Source organism: Myxocyprinus asiaticus, chromosome 33 (genome assembly GCF_019703515.2).
Source record: "Myxocyprinus asiaticus isolate MX2 ecotype Aquarium Trade chromosome 33, UBuf_Myxa_2, whole genome shotgun sequence".
Lineage (NCBI taxonomy): Eukaryota > Metazoa > Chordata > Actinopteri > Cypriniformes > Catostomidae > Myxocyprinus > Myxocyprinus asiaticus.
The window spans coordinates 25,418,776-25,444,096 of NC_059376.1; the positions used below are offsets into that span (position 1 = coordinate 25,418,776).

Sequence of the window (25,321 nt, forward strand, 5' to 3'; positions counted from 1 at the left end):
TTTTGGATTTTTTTAGTCACGACATAATTCCCATAATTCCATTTATATTATTCCATAGTTGTGATGACTTTACTATTATTCTAAAATGTGAATACAGATAAAAATAAATAAAGAATGAGTAAGTGACTCTAAACTTTTGAATGGTAGTGTACCTAACTAAACCTTTGCACATGTGCAAACACAGCATGAGGTTGTTTTTTTTTTTTTTTTGTTTGTTTGTTTGTTTTGTTTTTTTTGCAAATGCTTATTCAGTCCAGTGTAAAATTTTGTATAAAATTCTGTTTAATGTTTGGCTTCTCTTTGTACACTGAATGATGATGGATTTGTTATTTATTACAGAACACACACAATGTTTCAGCACCCCGTCTCACCCTAAAGCCCAGCAATAACACTCAAACGTTGACAGGAAATGTTAGTTCTTCAGAAGAGACTGAATATTCTATAGCTACTTCACTCCCAAGAAACGACAGAGTTACATGGCAAAACGGCAGGAGGGATGGAATGGAGAAACGAGAATATGACACAGAAAGGCTAAAAAGGAAGATGGCAGAATAATATGGTGAGGGATGGAGAGAGAGAGAAAGAGAGAGAGAGAGAGAGAGAGAGAGAGAGAGAGAGAGAGAGAGAGACTGTTTAACACATTTCAACAAGTGGTAATGCTATTAACTTAAGTTGTTTGGTGACAGTTTTGCCCTTTTTACCCAGTTTACTCTGAGCGATTACCTCCCCTGCCTGTGTCACCTAATGGACTCATCCATTACCGTGACATCCGAGCAGAGTGCGGCGGACCGGCCAACGAATGGAATCACGGGGGAGGATGGGTGAGATGAATTAATAGCTTTCAGCAGCATGCTAATAGCCCTAAACTCACCAAATACTTTTACCCTTCGGCCCCTAAACACACACAAACAAGGGCCGTTCACAGCCTATGAGAGGGTGACTAATATTTTCAGGCTTGCGTATCACTCACAACCACAGCCTTCACCAAATGCAGTAATGCAGTTCCCTTCCAATACTCATCTTAAACACAAAAACACTGGTGGAAATGCAAGACTATAAATCAAAATAAGAGTGTTTAATCCCCCCTTGTCACGCTTTAATCCCATCCAGAACTTTCTGTCCAAACACAATGATAACCACATACACACAAGCTTTTCATACCCCTTGCAATTAATTTCTGCTTTGTTTTATCATCAATTCCTGCTTGACTCTTTAATCTTCGCTCGTGAACATCACTTCTACCATCCAGGCAGCCAGAGAAGTGAGACCTTTCTTTTTTTCTATCTCTCTCATTTTTAAAGTACTTTATTGGCATGATTGTGTTTACATACAATATTGCCAAAGCATTAATACACAAAACAGATGACGAGACAATAATAATACAACAGTAACAAATAACAATAAAAATAGAAATAAAATAAGGTGCCAGGTTATGAATAAAATAAACTATAATAACAATATACACTATACAATATAAAATAAAATAAGCATTTAACTCTCTCTCATGCACAAACAAACACACAGTGGCAGTGTTCTCAGGTGACCCGCTGTGTCCTATAGCTTTCTCTGTAGGTCATTAACAATGCAATCTTAACTCTAACAGGACACAGTCTGCCCCAGGAGACCCTCTGCATATTGAAAATCCACATGCTACAATCGGCCATAAAACACTGTAAGATAAAGCTAGCTCGTGTTGCACATGCCATAAATTAAACAAATTAAAATATATAATAATAATAATAATATACAAATCACTAAAAACAGAGTCCACAACAGAAACATAATATTTGAATAAATCTGTCAAAGGGGAGTTTACATTTTGTGTTTTTGATTTTAAGGATAAAAATGTGGCAAAGTACAAAACTCATTCAAGGAAAGGAACTCTGACAATGAAATACACTACTGGTCAAAAGTTCTAGAACACATTTTTGTATTTTGGAAGAAACTGATGCTTCTGTTTACCAAGGATGCATTAAATTGATTAAAAAAATACCGCCAAAACATTAGTAATGTTGCAAATTATTATTAGAGTTTGAAACAAGTTTTTTATTTATTTTTTTAATCAATCTTTACTCTTGATGGCAAAGTCCCATTTTCAGCAGTTTACTAAGAAAACACTTTGTCCCCTAATGCTTGAGAAATCAATCATTCTAATGTGCTCATTTGGTACACAAGAAACTTTTCTTATTACAACAGTTGAAAACCGTTGTGCTAACTAATAAAGTGTGGAAATTGCAATGCAGTGTCCTTTTCCAGTTGCTGAAGTATTAAGTTCACTTGTCACTTTACACTTGCAAGTTATATTTTGGTTTTAAAAATGGCCAAAAAGAAACTTCGCCTGAAATTCATCAGTCTGTTGTTCTTTTGAAAGACGAAGGCTATTCCATGCACTGCTGTTTTGAAAGAAGAAAGCAAACTGGATTCAACCAGGACCGAGAGAAGAGGACGGCCCAGAGGCACAAAAACAAGAGACAGTGTACATCAGCATCTCTAGTTTGAGAAACAGTCCCCTCATAGGTCCTAAACTGCCAGCTTTAATGAACATTACATGCCAAATACTTGATCTGCTTTAAGTAGAGGATTCTTGGATGAACAAAAAGTTTGAAAAAAAAAAAAAAATACAGCATTTATTTAAATAGAAATAATCAATTTATATGCATCTTTGTTGAACAGAAGCATTTCAAAAACAAAAATGTCTTAGTATTGTAAAACTTTTTATGGGTAGTTTAGACCCCAGAATCTTAGATCATGTGAACTTTTATTGCAGCCACCATCAATAGGGTGCACACCTGGATCTTGTGTCTGTGTACATGTACTTCAGTCACAGTAACTGCAACACATTTCTCTCTTGTTTTATGTTTATAAACATCTTGGTACACATTTCTCTCTCGTTTCATTTTTATAAATATCTTAGTGTGAAACACAGGCCACAATGGAATGTTTAACATATCTGCAGATACATTTTTAGAAACTATAAAAAAAAAAAAAAAAAATGTATCATATTTTCTTCTATTTCCATTCTAAAAGTACATGTATTTTATTCTGAACTAAACTATTCTACAAACAAGCTTCACAATTATACAGTTAAGGGTAAAAAGGTAGTGAGGAGTAAACCTTTAAATCTTTCACAAAACAAAAAGCATGACTGTTCGGATTTTGGCTCAGATTTCTCTACATAATGATTCCATCCTTCGTCATTTGACCCATTATTTTGCTGGGCTGATTAAACTTGGACAGGTCTGCTCTCTAGTGGCCAGGGACCTGAATACTCTTTGGGTGCCCAGAAATATTAATAAACATTTAGTTTTGGCAAAAATGTCAATGATGATGTGTGCAGACAGAAAAACATCTTATGGATATTTTATGTGTGTTTGAGAACTTCAGTACTGAAACAGCAGATTTGCAAAGACCAAGAATTGTTGTTGTGAGTGCTGTCAATTTAAATGTTCTTTGAACCACAGAACAATGTTGAAGAAGCAGTCAGACTGAGTGCTGACTTTGGACAATGAGTGACCCTCATCACTGTACCATAGTAACCTGAGAGAGACAGAGAGATAGAGACACAGAATGTGGGAGAGACAGGAAAGCAGATAGAAATAGAGAGGGGGGGAAAAGAAAGAGGGTGAACAGAACACTCTGTAGAAAAGTGACTGAATCTGAATTTTCAGTGTGTGTGTGTGTACCTGACTGGTGTGTTCCTGCTCCTGAGTGCTTTGTAGAGCTCCAGGCCCTGGTGAGATGATACTCTCCTGTCTCTCCCACCCAACATCAACAACACAGGAGCGCGTATCTTAACACACACATAGAGGGAGTCATATTAAGGTAACAGGTCAACACATCATCAGCACTTTATCATGGCATGTACACAAGCTACCACATAAATATTTTCTCTTCGTCAATTTTCCTATATGTATGTCTGTGTGTGTGTATACGTATAATATACCTGTGCAGCATGTATTATAGGCGATTTCTCTAGCATGTCAGTGAGGGACTGTGATGTGGGCAGCAGGTCAAAAGAATACTGAATCCCAACAGAGGAATATCTCCTGTAATGTGCACAGTATCATTACAGAAACTATCCACCACTCTAAACTAAATACATTATATTATGGAATATACAACAGATTTAACATTATTATTTCAAAATACCACTACAACATCGTAGCATATTATAAGAGGATGTCCTGACTAACCCTGTAGTGCTGCACTAAATAACACTTATTATTTATAGGGATTGGACCAGAGGCGGACTGGCCATCGGGAGAACCGTGAGTTTTCCTAGTGGGCTGCCGTGAAACAGGGCCACGATATGATGAAGGGGGCCGCGATATGCAGAAGGGGACAGTGAAACACACTGCCAACAGCCAATCCCACCCCCCGAACTCCGATATATTACAAACCAAAAATATTACTAACCATATCAAGGCAAAACTCGATATTTCGAAATTCGCAACAATGTTTTCTGTCTATGTGATCATAAATGAAATGACCCGTCAAGCATTATAACTTTGACTTTACCCAAACTGCGCTTTTTTTTACACTGTTTACAGGGTTCGCACAAGGTCCTTAAAGTGCTGGGGTTTAGCTTTTAGAAATTTAAGTACTGGAATACCTGCAAAATCACCCTGTTTTGTTGAAAAGTGCTTGAGATTAAAACAGAACATTTCTTCCGTGTAATGTGTGTCCATCAAAGATGAGATCCCGCACATTTTATTGAATATTTGTGTCTTTTAAAATCCTTTGTTCTTTAAAGTCAGATAAAAAAAGTAACTAGAAATATTAATCACAAATAGCACAGATGCACTAAAAAAAAAAAAAAAGACTTCTCACTCGTTAATAATAATAAATAAATGAATAAATAAATCAAATAAATAAATGAATGTAACACCAGTGTAAGTCTGTGAGATGCACGTTAAACTCTTTAAGTGACAGTCCCATTTTAGCGCTTGTTATACAAAAGATTGTAAACTCAGTGTTATTTCTTGTAAATTGTAGACATTGTTTCAAACATTGACAGCTCATGTCATTATTATGAATAATATTAAATGACAGAATGTACAGTTTTTATATTTGAAAAAGTTAAAATGTGATTATTATAATCATGACAAAAAATTCTAAAATATAGCCCACTATTTTTGAAGGCTTATTTGTTTGTGGTCTTTTCTTACAGTGAAAGGTTATGAGAAACTTATTATTTAAACTTATATTGTGTATTAAAGCTTAAGTATGTAATTCCTGCGACACTAGCGCCACCAAACGAAATTGCAAAAATAAACTTTGTTTTCAAAACAGCTTTCTGAATACGCCCCCCATCTGCCGTTGGTCAAACAAAGAGATAGTCCCACCCCGAACTCACACCATTGGTTGAGTAACATTGTTGTGGCGGGTCTAAGCGGGACGCTCTAAACAGAGAACTTTTCAAAGTGCCACAGAAAGACGGTGCTTACAGTTTGAGAAAATGTACCTATGAATATGTGCATTTTGCGCAAACATTTTTCAAAAAAGACAAAATGTTCTGCCATACTTTGTCATTTAAGTGTTATTATACTATTGAATCATGAACCTCATATATATCGAACCAAATGGTGAGATAACCATATCGTCCCATCCCTATTAATTTAGAATTAAAGGGGTCATGACATGCCTATTTTTATTATTTTAATATGTTCCTTGAAGTTCACTTATAATATTAGCAAAGTTTTTTATACATAAAGCTGTCTATATTTATAAAACATGATAATTTTCCAGAAACTTTTGGTTTTGTATGGAGCTAAATAAAAGACAAAAGATTTGAATTTGAATTTTAGATGTGGCATTTAACAAAATTTAATTTTTCATGGCATATTTTATAGTTTTCAATTTGAATTTCATACATTTGAATTATAAACGTGGCATTTAACAAAATGTAATTGTTTTTGTGGCATATCCTATAGATTTGTATTTTTAAACAGCAGATTTTGTGTTCTGAATTTTTTTTAGAGGTGAAATTAGCTGTAAATATTCAGATTATAAAATTACAGCTAAAGAAGAAATTAAATATTTTAAAATTCAATATAGAATTAAATATTCTTAAATTCAAAATGCAGAAATTAAGATCTTACAGAAAGTAGGCCAGAGGTCAAGCATCCGGGTTCCACAGAGAAAAGTAGAGGGTTTCAGAGAAGTCGAACAGAGCATTTTGGCCAATCACAGAGCTATAATGGCAATTCCAGTATTTGCAGTGAAAATGTCAAATTTAACATATCAAGTACACATGACCAGTATATATCGAACTATTGCAATGAATTATCATAGACACCTGCATATTTTCTTCCACTTTAGATCGAGAAATGAACTTGCAATACAGACGTGACTGAAGTGGACATGAGTAAAAACTTTGTGAACTGAAATGCACAATCCAGAAATAATACCAGCCACATAATATAGAAGGGTTGACATTCCTAAGAACATGTAGTAATAATTTATTAATTGTTGTTTTCACTGTTGTTTTCAGCAGCACTTACTTGATGAGGGGGAAATCAAAACACAAAAATTTGTAACTTTGATCTCTGAAACATCTGTATGATACAACCATCATAAGATTAAAATTGCGATATGGCCTTGCACAAACAAAGCCGACATGGGCTGCATTTTTAAATATATAGTCTGAATTTACCATTTCAGAAAGTGCTGCGCGAGCGAGCTGTGCCCTGGTGGAGTAAAAGCGGAACACGCAGAGTAGCACAGCAATTATTATCATGTTACATTTCAAATCGCAGTTTGTCAAAATGGTCCCTTCTCAAATGCTGGCTATAATTGCAGTAACATGAAACAAGTCATAGATCAAAGCAATAGTCAATCATCTATCAGAATAATCATAGCAAAGGAGCGCTGATGTTTGTGATTCTCTCGTTGACATACATATGAATGCATTTTCATGAGTGTTTAAAGTACAGAAGGGAGACCATTTGTTCATCATACTCAGCATCAACATATGTTAGCTTTGTACAGAAAGTATGAATTTATTTGAATGAATATTGTTTTAGTGATATAATCTTAACTTCTAAAATGTTACAGATGTGACAAAGTGCTGAAACACAACAATATCATAAATGTGGCTCTTATAATGTAAAAAAGGTGCTGTTATGACAAAGTGTGCATATTTTTCAGATAATTCCTTATCTCTCTGGAAAATGATTATTGTTAACAAAGTGAAAATAAGTAGTTCTTCAATCCCTCTTTTGCATTTACAAAATATAGCTCTTTGAAAATTTTCATAAGAGGATAAAGCAATTTCCTTAAAAAAAAAAAAAAAATCCATTATAGCACTATAATACAGTGAAATCGAAATGAACAATTGAAAAGGGGTTTTGTGCCTTTGCTTAAAACTTTATTTTTACATGGTATGGTTGACATTTTCGTGGAATTGCTCACTACAGGTTTCTGACCTTTGTGAAGTTGGCACCCCATATAATTAAATCATTACCAAAATTATTCCATTCGTTTGTGCTGATTTGTGCCGTTAAAAGAAACACTAACTACTTCCCTTTCTTAGATATCGCAAAAAAACTTTTCGGGAGCAGAGATGTCACTCTCCACCCATCGTCCAAACCGTTCCAAGCCGGTGCCTTTTATTTGTGCTCGATTTGTGCTGCTTATATAAAACATCATAAAGTTTTCCTTGTATTCAACGAGATAGCTTTTGGGACCCGTGTGGTCACGCAGGCTACACTCCATGTCAATCACTCTCACCTGTCTTCATCGTTTATGCTGGTTTGTGCCGTGTTTGGTATTGTCAAAGCATTTATTATTCATGCTATCAAACTCCAAATGCAACAAAAAAATTCGTCAGTGTTTAAATAAAAAACAACAGCCCATCCCAAACCATATTCAATTTTAAAAGAAACAGATCAAAATAAACAATTAGCAATACACAGACACTTTTCGCACCATTTCTAAACAGCTATATTTTATAATTGCAAAAAAGGGATTGAAGGACTACTTATTTTCACTTTAACAAAAACATTTCCCAAGAGATAGGCCTAAGGAATTATCTGAAAAATATGCACACTTTGTCATAACAGCACCTTTTTTAAATTATAAGAGCCACATTTATGATATTGTTGTGTTTCAGCGCTTTGTCACTTCTGTAACGTTTTAGAGGTTAAGATTATATCACTAAAACAATATTCATTCAAATACTTTCTACTAAGCTAACTTACGTTGATATGAACAAATGGTCTCCCTTCTATTGCCTATTTTAAACACTCATGAAAATGCGTTACGGACATGATCGTTATGCTTCATATCAAATCATATGTCAACAAGAGAATCACAAACATCAGAACTCCTCCATTTGCTATGAATATTCTGATAGATTGACTGACTATTGCTTTGATCTGTGACTTGTTTCAAGCTACTGCATTTATAGCCAGCATTTGAGAAGGGATCATTTTGACAAACTGTGCGATTTGAACTGTAATATGATAATAATTGCTGCACTACTCCCTGCTTTTTACTGACCTGTTCTCTCCTTGCCACCTCACTGCTCACAGCTACTGGGCGGGGCTACGGATGTGATAAGTTAAAGTAGGCATTGATGTGTTGTTGTTGAGGAGGTCAGATGCAAATGTCTACCACAGTGTGACATCACAATGTGGAGGAAGTAGAGAACAAGTCGTTTTGGCAGCTTGGTTTAAACAAACGGTCTTTTTGCCGTGAGGAAGTTTTGCGTTCTGAAACTTACAGTATGATTTTATAATACAATGACCTCTAAAATGTCAAAAGATGAAGAAAAATTTGATTCCTCATGTCATGACCCCTTTTAAGTCTTTTACTGGGCCTGAATAAATTGGTTCTATGCATATAATAGAAAAGGTATAAAATAATTTATCTGAGCATTACCAGTCTAAAATGTCAGTGGTTCCGAGCAGCGTGGCTGCATTAATGACAGGGTTCCGTGCTGCACACACTCTGTAAAAATCTGGATACTGACCAATCAGGTGGCAGGCCAGAAAGCCACCATGAGAGCCACCCATTACTGCGATCCTATCAGGATCAAGTGTTGCATCATTCTGCAAAGCACACAACACAGCTCTCTGGAAAACAGGAAGAGAGCAAAACAGTGACAATTTGGTCTATGTAATTTGTTTTGAGCAAGAACGCTTTATTTGTTGTGTGTGCTTACCTGAACATCTTTGACGTCCTGAATGCCGACGTTTCCGAGTAGAGACTCTATGCTGTCCTGGCCAAAACCAGTGGAACCCCTGTAGTTAACTGTAATACACATTCTTAAATCACTTCTCAATATCTTCTAATGTTCGTACTGTGACAGTAGCTTTAAAATACAAAAACACTTACCCATCAGAATGGCAAAGCCCAGTTTGGATAAAGCAGCGGCTGTGGCATTCCATTCTGCAGCAAAATGACTGTGAGGACCACCTGCATACACAAACACTTCACTGATCACTAGCTATGTTTACAGTACATGCACTAATTTATGTCAATCCAAATAAATTCAATCCAATTACAGGTTCTGAATGTACTGTTTATATGTCCCCTACACTTTGCAATCCAATAAAAATTTTCATTTACATGTGCATTACATGTATTCTGAACAAAACTTCTGCGCATGCGAAGAGCGTCAGTCATCGAAGAAGCAGAGAATGGCTGAAAAAGTGAGAATGGCACCAAAGTATGCCAGAAAAGCTCTCTTCTTAGGCTACACACTCTACTCGGCAAACGAATAATTCGAAGCACCGTCTAATACCCTGACTGAGTCTGACTTAACCATATATTTGCCTCATGCCCATTCCTCCTCCAATATAACAGCAGGCACCTCTGCTCTAGTTGTGAGTACGAAGACAGGTGGGTGTTGTCCTTAAAAGGAGTTTACAGATGTGGAAAAGAAACAAAATATGGACTTTAAGCAGCAGCTGCAGACAGGATGCTACACAAAAATCACTAAGCAATAATGACGGCAGAATGGAGCATTTAACAATTTAAGAAAAAAGAAAAAGGTATTTAAAACAGCAAGAGAAGGGATGCTTGCAGTGTAAATAACGGTCAGAAGTTTCACTCTTGTAAGATATAAATAGCCTAGATATTATTATTAATAGGCTATTGATATTTTTGAGGTTTATTCAAAGCCTATAACCAACCCTGTGTAATAAATTTAACATGAGTTTTATGAAGGATTGGTAAGGCTATTTACTGTGCTCCATTTGCATTTTCTTGTAAAACATATTCTAACATTTACTTTCCTAATCTGTCATGTACTATCGACTGTCACTATGGCAGAGAAGAAATGCTTTAGAAATTATGGTTATGACTTCAGGAAGTGAGTGAAGTCACGTACATGCAATGGAACACAAAACACCGTAACCGCACCTGCTGCTTAAAGTCCCTATTAAGAATGACACAACGTTCTTTTTTTAATTATGTGATGTCATGAAAGAACATACACTACAGTATGTGCCCTGCAGAATATTCAGTGCGAGCCCGCATACCCGTAATAATGCATTTTCTCATTGCTGTGTGAAAATTAGGTTCCTGCAAAGAGTATCATGTATAAACATACCTACGCACCACATCTCTGCGCATGAGCGCAAGGTATTTTAGAATGTTACTGAGAAAGTAGTCGGATTCAAATGTTTACATGGCTCATATTTTTCTTTTAAACTCATTATTTTAGATCTACACCACCCCTTTCAATCGGATGGACATTTAATTCAGATCCAGCTCAATCGGTTAATTTTGTGTTTAAATGAAGGCTTTTCAATCTGATTGAGCCACAGTCGGATTATAAACGGATTATTTGGTTGCATGTAAACATGATTCCTGATGTCTGAAAAAAAAACTGAGGTGGACAAAACTATTGTTTGTGTCAGCCATACCATGTATGTTCACCACTAGAGGAGTTTTCCTTCTCTCGGGAGCGTACGGCTTCAACAAAATTGCTCCAAAATTCAGATCAGCTATAGAGGAGGCAAGGGTAGAGAGAAGAAAGTGTAAAATCACTAAGAAATATTGATGTACCTAATAAGTGTAAAGGAATTTCACACAACTGGAGTCATTCATTTTCAATGACAGCTGGTGATTTTCACTGACAGTGACCATCAGTGATGCGTTGTGGGCATTTCCAGCTATGCAACAAAGCTGACAAAAGTTTAACTTTATGCAAATGAGCATTAATGCAGCAACTACCAATAGGAGTGAAGATGGAATCTTCCATCTTCCAAAAATCCATCTTATTTTTACAGGCAAAACACCCCATTTGTAATCAGACTTAATAACACTATGGCCAAATGTGCATTTCACCAATAACGTTAGGGTATCCGGCAGTAGAAACACCCACTTCAGCCACTATGAGACTTCTAGCAGTAAAATCTCTGCGTTTGTGGATGGCCCATATGTGATACATCCAAGCTACTCACAGAACTGATGGTTTTCCTCTTGAGAAGGGGGCGTGATCAACATGGGCTGCCAATCAAATCCCTCATACACGTTTGCTCTGCCCAGATTATAAAGTTGCATGTCCTCAGCATGATCTACTGATGAGAGAAAGCCGACTCTCTACAGAACACATACAGGTTGATATGTAATTTCTACAAAAAAAGATTGCAAAAAAGCGTGCTCATGTGTGTTTGTGTACCAGGCAGGGTGGCTGATTTGGAGATGAGCAGCTCATCACCATCATGTCTTTCTGTATTGTCAACAGCTGCACACTCCCAAAGTCATCTAACAAACACACCACAGTAATCAATGACTGTCACAACAGGCAAGAAATCAAAACACACAAAATTACATAAGGATAACTTGTCAGAACACATGCTATATATACAAATACATATGCTCACACACACACACTACCTAGTCTTAGAGCATCTGTTCCACACACTTGTGTGACTCTTCCTGTACATCTGTTCACTGAGAACACTGCCTAGCAGAACACACAAATCACAAAAAAAAAAATCACAACTTACCACACGCTACAATCAATACTTTAGAAAACACAGAGAATCAGAGCTTTAAAATGCCCTGTGTTACTCTGAAGGAAACACTCTGGTCCCTAAAAAATTAACACATGTAATCATGCTCCCTGCCCCATATGTAAATAAGGGATTTTTCTATACCATTGGATCAATGTTTAATTGGCAATGTTCAATCATAAGGCAATACATAAACGATGTATTGATTTTATATTGAATATTCTATTCAATGTTCAACTTGTCTGCAATAATAATGTAAGGTCTTAAAATACCTTAACCCTAGAAGTTAACGCATATGTAACTTCAACCTCTTTAAATGCAAATGTAAATCAAAAAAAGATCCAGGTGATTATTCTTTGATTAACATATTTAAGGAAAATTAACTTGTAATAATTTGATTAGTAACTTAAATGTTAAAATAATTGATATATCTTTTTTCAGTTCTGTAGTAGGAATTATGTGTGACAGTGTAAAAAAGCCTGTATAACAGAAATATGGGCAATCCCATATGATTTTGGTGGCAATATGAAATGTCTTAACTCTACCTACACAAACACGTATAAGTGCAACAGACTGGGATAAAACATTTTTACAAAAAACTTGTAAAATGGCAACCTTACAGTCTTTACTTGCCATCTGACACTATTTCTATATTACTATATGTAGCTATCTATACTTGTTGGGAGTAGTCAGGCATACTGAAAAAAGAAAAGTTGCGGGTTCAAACACATTAAGTGGTGGTCCAGGAACTATGACCATTGTGCCCATTGAACAACCTGATAAAAACCCCTAAATCTTCAGATACACTGGCAGCCATAATTTGGAGTAATGTACAGATTTAGCTGTTTCAGAAGGAAATTGGTACTTTCACCAAAGTGGCATTCAACTGATCACAAAGTACAGTCAGGACATTACTGATGTAAAAAAACAGCAACATCACTATTTGAAAAAAAGTCATTTTTGATCAAATCTAGACAGGCCCCATTTCCAGAAGCCATCACTCCAACACCTTATCCTTGAGTAATCATGCTAAATTGCTAATTTGGTACTAGAAAATCATTATATCAAACACTGCTGAAAGCTATTTGGTTCGTTAAATGAAGCTTAACATTGTCTTTGTTTTTGAGTTGCCACAGTATGCAATACACTGGCATGTCTTAAGGTCAATATTAGTTAAAAAATGGCAAAAAAAAGAAACAGCTTTCTCTAGAAACTCATCAGTCAATCATTGTTTTGAGGAATGAAGGCTATACAATGCTTGAAATTGCCAAAAAACTGAAGATTTCATACAAAGGTGTATACAACAGTCTTCAAAGACAAAAGACAACTGCCTCTAACAAGGACAGAAAGAGATGTGGAAGGCCCAGATGTACAACTAAACAAGAGGATAAATACATCAGAGTCTCTAGTTTGAGAAATAGACACCTCACATGTCCTCAGCTGACAGCTTCATTGAATTCTACCTGCTCAACACCAGTTTCATGTACAACAGTAAAGAGAAGACTCAGGGGTGCAGTCCTTATGGGAAGAATTGCAAAGAAAAAGCCACTTTTGAAACAGAAAAACAAAACAAAAAGAAAAAGGTTAGAGTGGGCAAAGAAACAGACATTGGACAACAGATAATTGGAAAAGAGTGTTATGGATCTTAACCCCATTGAGCTTTTGTGGGATCAGCTAGACTGTAAGGTGCGGGAGAAGTGCCTGACAAGACAAATGCTACAGGAAGCGTGGGGTGAAATGTCACCTGAGTATCTGGACAAACTGACAGCTAGAATGTCAAGGATCTGCAAAGCTGTCATTGCTGCACGTGGAGGATTTTTTGATGAGAACTCTTTGAAGTAGTTTAAGAAGTTCTGAACATTTTTTTTCAAACTGTAATAGAAATTTTTCAAGTTATTAATGTCCTGACTATACATTGTGATCGGTTGAATGCCACTTTGGTGAATAAAAGTACCAATTTCTTTCCATAAGAGCAAAATCTGTACATTATTCCAAAATTTTGGCCGCCAGTGTATTTTCAGTACCACACTGGTTTCTTTGAAAAAAATAAAAATAAATCTCATGAAATTCTGTAAAATACAAATGATACTTGAATGTTTGATGTTTATAATTGTTCTTCATGGTTCATGTTTGTAAATATTACAAATAACAAATACTACTACAAATGTTTTGTCTGTTCACCTTATAGTTTTCACAGGCACTGCTGAAGAAGATTCTCTCACTGTCTGCAGACCAGCAGTGAGACGGCAACGATTCATATATACCAGCAAACTGACCTGTGGGGGGACATTGTCACTCACATCAATCTTAAATATGTGTTTGTGTGCGTATGAGTTCGCTTTCATCTAGATACCTTTTACTGCTCTCCTGACCACATCAACCAAGACTGAAGTGGTTCTGTTCTTCATGTCATACTAAGAGAGACAAAGACAAAACAGTTATGTTTGATAAACAAAAAAACTCATTTAGACATTCCAAAATGTTCCCAGGCATTCCAACTGTTCTTGTAAATGAATGATGTGTTTAGTCACTGATGTAAGGTCTCACCAGCATCATACTCAGGCACTGATGATGTGGTCCAAACACTTGTCCTTGCAAGTAGACGATCCAGCAGGAGTCTGGACTCATTCGAGGGCTCAACACAGACACGCCTTCAGACGACAAGCACTCTGACCAGGTCAAAATACAGTAAAGGACAGAGAGAGGTTACAGGACACGGAGACATTAGCCGCTTTTCCACCATCAGGCTGAACAGTTCTCGTTGCAAAACTGTTCCTTGCCGATCTGGGCCAGTTGCCACGGTTACAGTTTCCTTTTCCACTGTGGTGCAGTTGAATCAGGAGAATGTACATAACAGATCCGTCTTTTGGTGACAGCGTGAGAGGTAAACATTGGAGCGAGAGCACTATGGAGGATGATCGAGTTTTTAGGACTGCTTTTTACTCTGCGAATACACAGGCAAGGCACATCCCACATCGAAAAAGGAAAGCAAATGTGTATGCCAACAGACATGAACATGCAGAAAGGTAAAGTTCCCAGACTGGCTAAAAATTATATTTATTGACAAATTATTATACAAGTATAATATGAAAATAGTATATGAGAATATATTGATACAGTTTACGTTTTAATGAGCTAATAATCTACTTCCCTGACAAAAATGTGTGTAAAAAATTAAATGTAGGCTACAACACTAGTTAAACCATCATCATAAAATCATGAAGATACACTAAACATACACTATTTTTATTAACTTTTATTGACTTCATCAAATATTAGCGAACTTGAAAAGCTAGAAACTACTAAAAGTGCTATAAGTTACCTTGGCATTGGCAAATTGACAATCGTGAGTCGCCACGTACTAAAGCCATTTCACCAGCATGGTTTAGTATGGTTAGGTAACCGTGCCAAGAATTCCGGTCTGAGAAAGGTTTATAATTGTGCCGTGCCAAGCTGTGCTCATGTGGAAATGCTACTGTAACTGTTCCATACTGTGCTCAGAACCGTTCGCTTTATGTTGGTAAGTGGCTATAATGTGTTTTGTTTTACAAAACTGAATATCACTAGTCAAAAGCCCATAATTTAAAAACCAAGGTGAACACAATTACTTACAAATACGCATACACACAGTATCTGTTATAGAGAATCTTACCACAGTTCCCTTTCAAATCCAGGTAATACAGGGCTGATCTAGAGCAGGAGAAAATCAGCAACAAAAACAAAATAAAAAAAACATTAAAAGGGAATTGAGTTGTCTTAAAAAAAAGAAAAAAAAAAAAAAGCATGAATCAATCAACTGAGTTAAGCATGTCAGTTCATGTAAATACTGTGGGGTGGGAATTATTACTGAATTAATCAAACTGAATTCATATCAACTGACAGTCATCATTTCAGTTTAATTTAAAACGTTTATTAATGTTGACTTTTTCATATGAATTAACTTTTTAATTAAATGGGTTTATTTTCTGTTGAATCAACATTGGCATAAAGAATCGTGAAAAGTTACTGGTATTGGTATTGACTACTGAAGTTTTGGTTTTGTGAAAACCAGCATATTGGAACAAAAAACCAGATGCTTGAAGGGACTGAAGCATTCTCTAAGTTCTCTCACCTACGATTGGAGCAGAACTTCAGGCCCAATCTGAATGGCTCATTCCACTGGCCCACAAACAACACGCCCCGCCCATTAGGCGCCCACAAAGCCTTGAGAATAAACAATGATTACCACCTCGTAATTCAGGTTTAAGATTAAGCACACAGAAAGAATAAGCTCACCTGCCCTGGTGATATGTGAGGAGGGACACCAGCATATACGATGACTGCTCCTTTATTAAGATCAACTACACACAATACCGGACAGCATTTACCCATCAGTCCCTCTCCCCAGTCTTCAGCGTACAAATTCTTATCCTGACAAACACATACAGAGACACACAGTCTCATACACCCTAAATACATAGAAAAATCACAAGGACTAAAGGCCGATTTATACTATATATACTATATTATATCCTACGCCGTAGCCTGACGCACACCTCTTCAAAAATGTAACTTTGCGTCGATGAAGACGACAACAGCTGTGATTGGTCCACTTTGTTACCAGAGACCACCCCCCAGCATGACAAGAAATTATCTGAGGTAGTGGCGCATTTTCTCCAAGATTATTTTATCTATACATCTAAATGCACTGATCAGTGATCGTGTCACTTTGTGTTTAGACCCGTTTCGATTTTGTGAGCATCTGCTGGTTTTATATTCTGTTTTATATGAACAAGCGAAAATGCAATAAAAGATACATCTGTTTACATCTAATAAAAGTTTTTTTTTTATCAGGTCTTTTACTCTATATATCAGGTATATGAGTGAAACAATACTTGTCGTATTCTAATTCAGAACTTTCCGATCTGTATGATGTTATGGCCGTATGTTTGACAGTACGGTGTAAATAATATTTCATAAATTATGAAAACAGAACACTTAATTTGTCAGGAGATTAAAAAAGCACTTGTTAAGAGTTGGTTATTTTGCCTAAATGCACATTGAGGATTTAAACTTTAAAAACACACCCATTGTGTGTTGGTCAAGCAAGCAGTTATTGATTAATTTCATTCATTTTTCAGCACGGAGCATCTAAGTATGCCACATTATTATTATTATTTAAGCGAGTCAAAAGCAATCATACAGTCTATGCCCGATTTATTTTCTCTCTGCATGGCAGCAGAATGTATAATAAATATGTTCCTAAATACTACATACTTTGAACACGTTTTGTTTTCAATGCTTTAATCATTTAATAAATACTTTTGAATCCATGAATAACATTGCCTTTATTTATGAAGTGTACAGTTATTTCAGAAATTAAGGTATTTTCTTTCAAAATAATAGCATTTTGTCTGCGTACTCACAAATAACACAGACACAAAGCAGAACTATAAATGCAAACCAACGTGTTGGCCACTACGTGGACCCTACGGCGTAGGTTCAACGCAGAAGTATAAACGGCTTTTAGAGTTTAGACGTGATGCTTCATTCCAGTTAACTCAACACATATTCTATTGTATAACCATCAAAAGTTACTCTAAGAAAATGTGGTTGAACCTCTGTTGACAGATATCTCACCTGTTCCTCCAGCAACACTATCCCTCCATCCTCATTGGCTGATCCAAGTGATGAAAGCCCTGATGGCTCCACCCTTTTCTTCTCAGCAACATACAGTAACTTTTTTTCACATGGTGACCAGGCTAGACATGCGAACTGAGCTACACACACACACACACACACACATAAATGAGCATACATAATCAGACATATTTATGCACAAATGTTAATTGGTTTAATCATAGTAAATGATGTATAAAATGCAAACATAAACAGTGAAAGGGTCTCTCTTACCATCTTCATACACTTTTCCATGTTTATTCAGAGCTGTGAGGTCAAAACTTTTCTCCAAACCATTTTGACCCCATACCTGCCAAAAGGAAAATGAGGATTAAGTAAAATCCTTCCGTACTAAGGGAACATGCGAACGTCAGTAATATCTGTCATTACCTCCAGGTACTGATGTACTGCCTCTTCCCGGACGACAGCTCTAAGGGTCCCAGATGGAGATTGGCATCTAAGCAACCTGAGATTGAGGGATATATTTTGAATCAGTGTGCACATTGTTTATTTCAGGTTAGGGCTAGGTGATATATTGAGCATTCACAATATACACTGGTGGCCAAAAGTTTGGAATAATGTGCAGATTTTGTTCTTATGGAAAATAATTGGTACTTTTGTTCACTAAAGTGGCATTCAACTGATCACAATGTATAGTCAGGACAGTAATAACATGAAAAATTACTATTACAATTTGAAAAAAAAAAAATCTGAATTTCTTAAACTACTTCAAAGAGTTCTCATCAAAAAATCCTCCACGTGCAGCAATGACAGCTTTGCAGATCCTTGACATTCTAGCTGTCAGTTTGTCCAGATATTCAGGTGACATTTCACCCCACACTTCCTGTAGCACTTGCCATAGATGTGGCTGTCTTGAAACACTCTTTTCCAATTATCTGTTGTCCAATGTCTGTTTCTTTGCCCACTCTAAAATTTTTGTTTTTCTGTTACAAAAGTGGCTTTTTCTTTGCAATTCTTCCCATAAGGACTGCACCCCTGAGTCTTCTCTTTACTGTTGTACATGAAACTGGTGTTGAGCTGGTAGAATTCAATGAAGCTGTCAGCTGAGGACATGTGAGGCGTCTATTTCTCAAACTAGAGACACTGATGTACTTATCCTCTTGTTCAGTTGTACATCTGGCCTTCCACATCTCTTTCTGTCCTTGTTAGAGCCAGTTGTCCTTTGATTTGAAGACTGTAGTGTACACCTTTGTATGAAATCTTCAGTTTTTTGGCAATTTCAAGCATTGTATAGCCTTCATTCCTCAGAACAATGATTGACTGACGAGTTTCTAGAGAAAGCGGTTTCTTTTTTGCCATTTTTTAACTAATATTGACCTGAAGACATGCCAGTCTACTGCATAATGTGGCAACTCAAAAACAAACACAAAGACAATGTTAAGCTTCATTTAATGAAACAAATAGCTTTCAACTGTGTTTGATATTATTGCAAGTGATTTTCTAGTACCAAATTAGCAATTTAGCATGATTACTCAAGGATAAGGTGTTGGAGTGATTAAGTCTAGATTTGATCAAAAATGACTTTTTTCAAATAGTGATGGTGCTGGTTTTTTTACATCAGTAATGTCTATACTGACTATGACTATACTTTGTGATCAGTTGAATGCCACTTTGGTGAATTAAAGTACCAATTTCCTTCCGAAACAGCAAAATCTGTACATTATTCCAAACTTTTGGCCGCCAGTGTATTTGCCATGGCCTTGATGGAGATATACTACTTGATAGCGTTATACACTATATACAGTACCACTATATCTTCTTGGAGATAACCTTGTGACTATCACGATTTTAACGTATTTTTGATTTGGCGATTGAGTTTCACAAAAAGTGTTTCATTAGACTAATTTCACAATCCCACCTTGACTCATGACAAGAAGGATGAGGGTGTTAAGACAGATGTTTTAATAGTGTCTCTGATTTACGCTTCAATAGCAAAAATGGCGTAAGTTTGATTCGAGTGAATCAGTTCATAGTGTTACAATGAATTGATTCATAACTGATTCAACGAAGATAATTTTATATATATATGTATCTTCCTTCATTGTTCATTTAGTAAAAAACAGTATGGAAAGTATGTCTTCATTATTTTTACCTAGATTCTTCTGTACTTTACTTTTTGTATTGAAAATTTTGAATATAATCGGCTACAAAAGCTTAAATTGTTTGTATTATTACAGATTAAAATATTGTCAAAACCTGAAAAATATTGAGATTTCTTTAGCTATATCATTTAGCCTTAACTAAATTTAAAGATACATAAATGCTTGCAAGTAACATTCTCTTGTATCTATGCTGAAAGTATATGTTTGTGTACATGTGTATGTCTTACGCTCCCTGCATGTATGTGCTCGTTCCAGATGGAAGTACATATTCTATTATGCCATGTTTACACAGAAGTGTCCATTTCTGAGAGAAAAGTAATTTCACCCCTCTCTCCAAGTCACACTGACTCCAGCCTACAGAAAGAGAGAGAAAACCATGCATAATTACTGTAAATACTCATTAAAGGGATAGTTCAAAAATAAAAATCCTCTCATTTACTCACCCTCATGCCATCCCAGATGTGAATGACTTTCATCTGCAGAACACAAATGAAGATTTTTAGAAGAATATCTCAGCTCTGCAATACAATACAAGTGAATGGTGGCCAAAAAGACAAACTTTGAAGGTCCAACAAGGACATAAAGGTTAACTCCATATCTTCTGAAGTGATATGATAAAGATGTTCTTGTGCATTTATCCGCTTTTTCTTTTTTTATCCCCATTTCTCCCAATTTGGAATGCCCATTTCCCACTACTTAGTAGGTCCTCGTGGTGGCACAGTTACTCACCTCAATCCGGGTGGCGGAGACAAGTATCAGCTGCCTCCACTTCCGAGACCGTCAATCCGCGCATTTTATCACGTGGCTCGTCGTGCGTGACACCACGAAGACTCCTCATGTGGAGGCTCATGCTACTCTCTGCGATCCACGCACAACTTACCACGAGCCCCACTGAGAGCAAGAACCACTAATCGTGACAACGATGAGGTTACCCAATGTGACTCTACCCTCCCTAGCAACCGGGCAACCGGGCCAATTTGGATGCTTAGGAGACCTGGCTGGAGTCATTCAGCACGCCCTGGATTCGAACTCACGACTCCAGGGGTGGTAGTCAGTGTCAATACTCGCTGAGATACCCAGGTGGGGCCTTTATCCGCTTTTTTAAATTTTCAGATCGGAAGGTTATTTCATTTTAAAGGTGCTCATAACCGCCAATGTTTAACTAATGTTTTAGCACAGTGGTTGACTGACAGGTGAGGGGTGGTGCTTCACTGCTGTCCGGGACGCATTCAGGATGGATTAGCGTTTACACCTCCAATGCGATGTGGTCACATGCGTTTTTGACCTCATTCGTATGTGGTTTTTGTGATCTGATCACAAAACGTTGTAGACCTCATTTAGACCTGTATTAAGTGCTGACCACATCGGATCACCAAAAATGCATCTTAATACCAGGTGGAAACAGGGTCTTTCACTTTCATATTCAGCCACCTACTGGTTGGGGCTGGTCAAAGGTGGACGTTTATAGTAAAAACGGATTTAAATATTGATCTGTTTCTCCCCCTCACCTATCATTTAACTTCTGAAGACATGGATTTAACCACTGGAGTCTAATGGATTACTTTTACGCTGCCTTTATGTACATTTTGGACCTTCTGAGGTCTGGTCACCATTCACTTGTATTGTGAGGACCTACAGAGCTGAGACATTCTTCTTAAAATCTTTGTTTGTGTTCTGCAGAAGAAAGAAAGTCATACACATCTGGGATGGCATGAGGGTGAGTAAATGATGAGAGAATTGTCATTTTGGGGTAAAGTATCCCTTTAAGTAACTAAATCACAGAACTGTCCAACAGTGTTAGGACTCAGTGGCATTAGACTCACAGGTCAATATGGTAATGCACCGCTTTTCATTGGCAGTGTCCACTGGCTCGTCAGCGATCACAGAGGCAGAAATAGGATTGGGAAACCTGATACAGTGTCTGAACACATCTCTGATCTCACTCTCCATTGCAATCTAAAACCACAAACAATGCGTTAATATAAACAGAAAACAAATGTGAACAAACAACAGGAGTTAACCAACACTACATGAGAGCTCACACTGTGTAAACAGCCCTTAGTCAGATACTTCATATATTGTCTACAGTATGTCCAGTATAACATCTCAGAGATTACAGCAACAAAGCAGTATTTATAAACTAATATCATTTCTTAAATGTAACAGTTGCTTTGCATATTTGGAAACAGAATCATCAATTAGGTAAAATTTTTCACTAAATTTGCGACATTAAATAGCCTATTTTATCCCATAAGTCTTTATAACGAATTGATAAAATCAACGGCACTAGTACGTCTCGCGAATACTCATAACAGAGATAAATCCTATGAAATTTAATTCAACATGTTACTGAAAGTGAGAGTCCGTACATTACCAAGCAGCCCCGATTCGCACCTCAAAACAGAAGGGTGTCTTTTGGGCACAAATGAAAACTGGTTTATACAAAAACAACAGAGGCGACAGCGGAGCGCATCGTATCAGCGACAATTATCCACTGGCGGACTCAATTTATCATAACACTTGAATGTTTCGACCGTTTTCTTTGCGGACGCGTCCACTCTGAGAGCCGAGCAGGGGGTGTTCGGTTCGGTTCATCCACAATATTTCGACACCGTAGTCTTCATTTAACTGCGTCGATAAGTAATAACATCTCGGGTTTAATCACGGAATTTGAATGGATAGTATCACAGAGTACTGAAATTTGCTGCCCCTGAAAGCAGGAAAGTGTACATTTGTATTTCCCTTTACTCCTATGGAATCGTCCTCTCCCCTCTATAAAGAATGTGTACGTTGTTGTTGGTTAACTGTGATTAAATAGGAACATGTAATCCTTAACCAGTTAAGATATTGAATCTAAAATTATTTAAATTTTTACTTTGAATTGTTTCCCTGCTTAAAAAAAAAAAATAATAATTAAAAAAAAAAAAAAAAAAAAAAACAGAAACGCTAAAACCAGCCCAAGATTACTTTTAGCTGGTCAGGATGGGAGACCAGCTAGCCTCCCAGCTTAAACCAGTTTGGCCAGGCTAGGAGACCAGCAAAAACCAGCTAAAAAAACAAAAAAAACAAAAAAAAAAACAAAAAAAAAAAAAGGGTTCAAAACCCCTCTAAAGCTTAGGCTGGTCTTTTCAGCAGGGATATGTTCCGAATAGTAGCAACTGTCAGTACGTCTTGACTATAAAAAGTCAAAAAGAACTGCCAAACATCACAATAGCTGTATTTCTTCTTATCTCACCTTTTGTTGTTGTCGCAGAGGGAGTCTCTGCTGTTTTAGGTTTTTCACCTGAGCCGGTGCCGGTTTCTCTTGACTTGACACTTGCTCTGGGTGTTTCCTCCTTAAGTGCACCTGCAGATTTTTCCTGTGCAGCATTAAACCACAGAAAGGACACAGATCTTGTGTATCGGATCTTGACCTTAGTGGGACGGTGCTTTCAACAGGTGTGTGTCCAGAGATTTCATTAACCAAAGTCCGTATGGCAACATCAGTCTCTGTGGGGTGAGGGTTCTCAGCAGAATTGCAGACATTGTGATCCCCTACAGAGACACTGAGGTCTACCACTGAAGGCTTTCCTTCATCCATTGAGGCTTTTGATGGTTTATCTGTGCTCATCTGCCCCTCCACAATATCTCCATCAGCTACATTGAAGAAGAGTAATGCTATCAAGGTGTCTTAAAAGCAAATCATATATACAAGACTCACCATTATACTTCATATATTGGATCTCATTGTCTTGCTGTTTAGCAGTCTGTTTGACAGATAATCAGTCGACTGATCTGGTCTTTGATTTCAGAATCTAAAGTAAATCTATAATCTCACTGAGGAATGAAGCACAACATCAGAGCTTTCTGAAATAATGGTTTATGGGAACCAGATTCTGTTTGGATTGAGTCCTCACCTGTGGGACCCTGGCCCACCATCTCATTTTCAGACCCTTGGACTGCCATCTCTTCACATGTGGGCCCCTTGTCTACTCTCTGCTCATCTATAGACTGCAGGACAATGGGAGCCTGTAACAGCACAGGGTGAAAAGCATTTCCACTTGTGTTCATTTTAACTCATGAAATGAGCTTATTTGTCACCTGTTCAGGGAATGAGTGTTGCACAAGATAAACTTTTCTTTTCCCGTTTATCGGAGTGTCCCCAGAGACCAGGCTCTTGGCTCTGTCACTAACAGTCATATCTTCAGCACTGCCTGCCTCAGATGAGACTGCTGTAACAGTTTCTGACGCAGGTGAGCTCTCCTCTGATTTGACCTCCACTACCACTACCTTGGGTTTTTTGCTCTCACACATCAGCAGGTGTTTTAGAAATCCATCCTTCCTCATGAAGGTGGAAGTGCAGCTGATGCAGTGAAAGTGTGGAGCAGTTCGGCACTTTAAATGACATTTGAAAATAAAGAACTCTGGGGGAGAAAAAGAATAAAAGGAAAAGACACCACAAACTAACATTGTTGTATAATGTGTGAACTTCAGACATTTTTTTTTTTTCAAAATACTTTCAACATTTCATACAGCAGATGTTATCATCAACCTTAATGTTTCAAATAGAGTTCATTTTAATTTTATATGGATGATTGTGAAGGAATATTGCCAACATTTGGGTAAAATACTAATTTAAGTAATTCAAGATCAGAATAATCTAATCCTGTGATACATTACACATTCAAGTAAACACTATGAATTTAAATATGTAAATAAGCATGCTATAGAAAATAGTGCATAATGTATTGTTTAGTACTTGCCTTTGTGTCGTATTGCTCTTCTGCGGTGTCCCTGTAAATGTTTCAAACACTTGCTTTTGATGGTGGGTTTGAACATATCAGGCCCACAGTAAGGACAGTGGTACAGAGAACAACACTCCACACATCTTTTGACAACTGGCTGCTCCTCTCCTCGCAAAATAGTTCTGTGTAGCTGTATTAAATATAAAGACTATAACCAAATTCTTTGAAATGGGTGCTTTCTTCATGTTTACCGAGAACAGGATATAAAATAATCAATATGGGATTTTCAACTAAAGACTAAAATTAAGTTTTGTGACATTCAAAAAAAACAAAAAATAAATCTACACCAATTGTGAAATTTAATGCAGGATTAAGTCCATTACGAGGCCAGTCCCTTAAACATAATAAACATCAAAAGTTGATCCCATGAGGGGCTGCTCTTTCCAGACACCGATCTGCAGGCCTGCAGCTGGACATGTCCTGCCAGTGCATGAAGCGGTCACTCACCTGTAGCTTTATAAACTCTGTATTTCGATAAACATTCTTGTTCAGTGCGAGATTATAAGTCTGCCCTTATTGTAAAGTTAATATATATTCATAACAGTATTTACCTTAATTTAAACTTAATTTACCTCTGTGAGTTGACTTGTACAGCTGAACATTTTGGCTAAATTTGTGTTACACGCTAGAAACCGTGAGCCCGATTTGTTTGGACTGTGTTCACGCGAGACTACAAGTGAGAAGATAGATAGGCGGATAATTTCAAAATAAAAGTTACAAAATAAGAGTGCAATAATGAACTAAGTAACAGCTAATAATTTGTAAGTGTTATGTAACAAATAAATGC

At 36.9% G+C, this 25,321-nt stretch overlaps 1 protein-coding gene across 6 annotated transcripts; it reads right to left on the reverse strand.

The window, feature by feature from the left end:
• Nucleotides 1-1,289: 1,289 nt before the first annotated feature.
• LOC127424693 (acylamino-acid-releasing enzyme-like) lies at nt 1,290-25,192 on the reverse strand. 6 transcript variants are annotated; one of them, XM_051670086.1, is made up of 26 exons: nt 25,086-25,192; nt 24,493-24,664; nt 23,831-24,153; nt 23,647-23,758; nt 22,986-23,386; nt 21,574-21,706; nt 19,978-20,104; nt 18,018-18,093; nt 17,862-17,937; nt 17,589-17,728; nt 16,245-16,379; nt 16,081-16,172; nt 15,622-15,659; nt 14,517-14,638; nt 14,323-14,383; nt 14,151-14,245; nt 11,851-11,920; nt 11,633-11,718; nt 11,415-11,553; nt 10,875-10,955; nt 9,340-9,420; nt 9,167-9,255; nt 8,884-9,077; nt 3,944-4,046; nt 3,684-3,790; nt 1,290-3,537 (listed from the first exon to the last, which is right to left on the reverse strand). In XM_051670086.1, exons 2-26 carry the CDS (start codon nt 24,566-24,568, stop codon nt 3,435-3,437), a joined length of 3,060 nt encoding a protein of 1,019 aa, XP_051526046.1. In that variant the 5' UTR covers nt 24,569-24,664; nt 25,086-25,192; the 3' UTR covers nt 1,290-3,434. The 6 variants fall into 6 exon arrangements, 5 of the variants coding, with proteins under 5 accessions (XP_051526046.1, XP_051526045.1, XP_051526044.1 ...); XM_051670085.1 differs by having other exon boundaries at nt 23,647-23,740; nt 25,107-25,190; XM_051670084.1 differs by having other exon boundaries at nt 25,107-25,190.
• Between the last annotated feature and the right edge of the window lie 129 nt (nt 25,193-25,321).

What these genes read in the sequence shown, in the direction of transcription:
- LOC127424693 (XM_051670084.1), bottom strand. Translation starts at nt 25,136, where the DNA reads ATGTTCAGCTGTACAAGTCAACTCACAGAG. An exon ending in TGGAAAAGTGTATGAAGATG is followed by an intron (nt 17,729 to 17,861) that starts GTAAGAGAGACC and finishes GTGTGTGTGTAG; the next exon opens with CTCAGTTCGCATGTCTAGCC. An exon ending in TCTAGTGGTGAACATACATG is followed by an intron (nt 9,421 to 10,874) that starts GTATGGCTGACA and finishes TTGTGTATGCAG; the next exon opens with GTGGTCCTCACAGTCATTTT.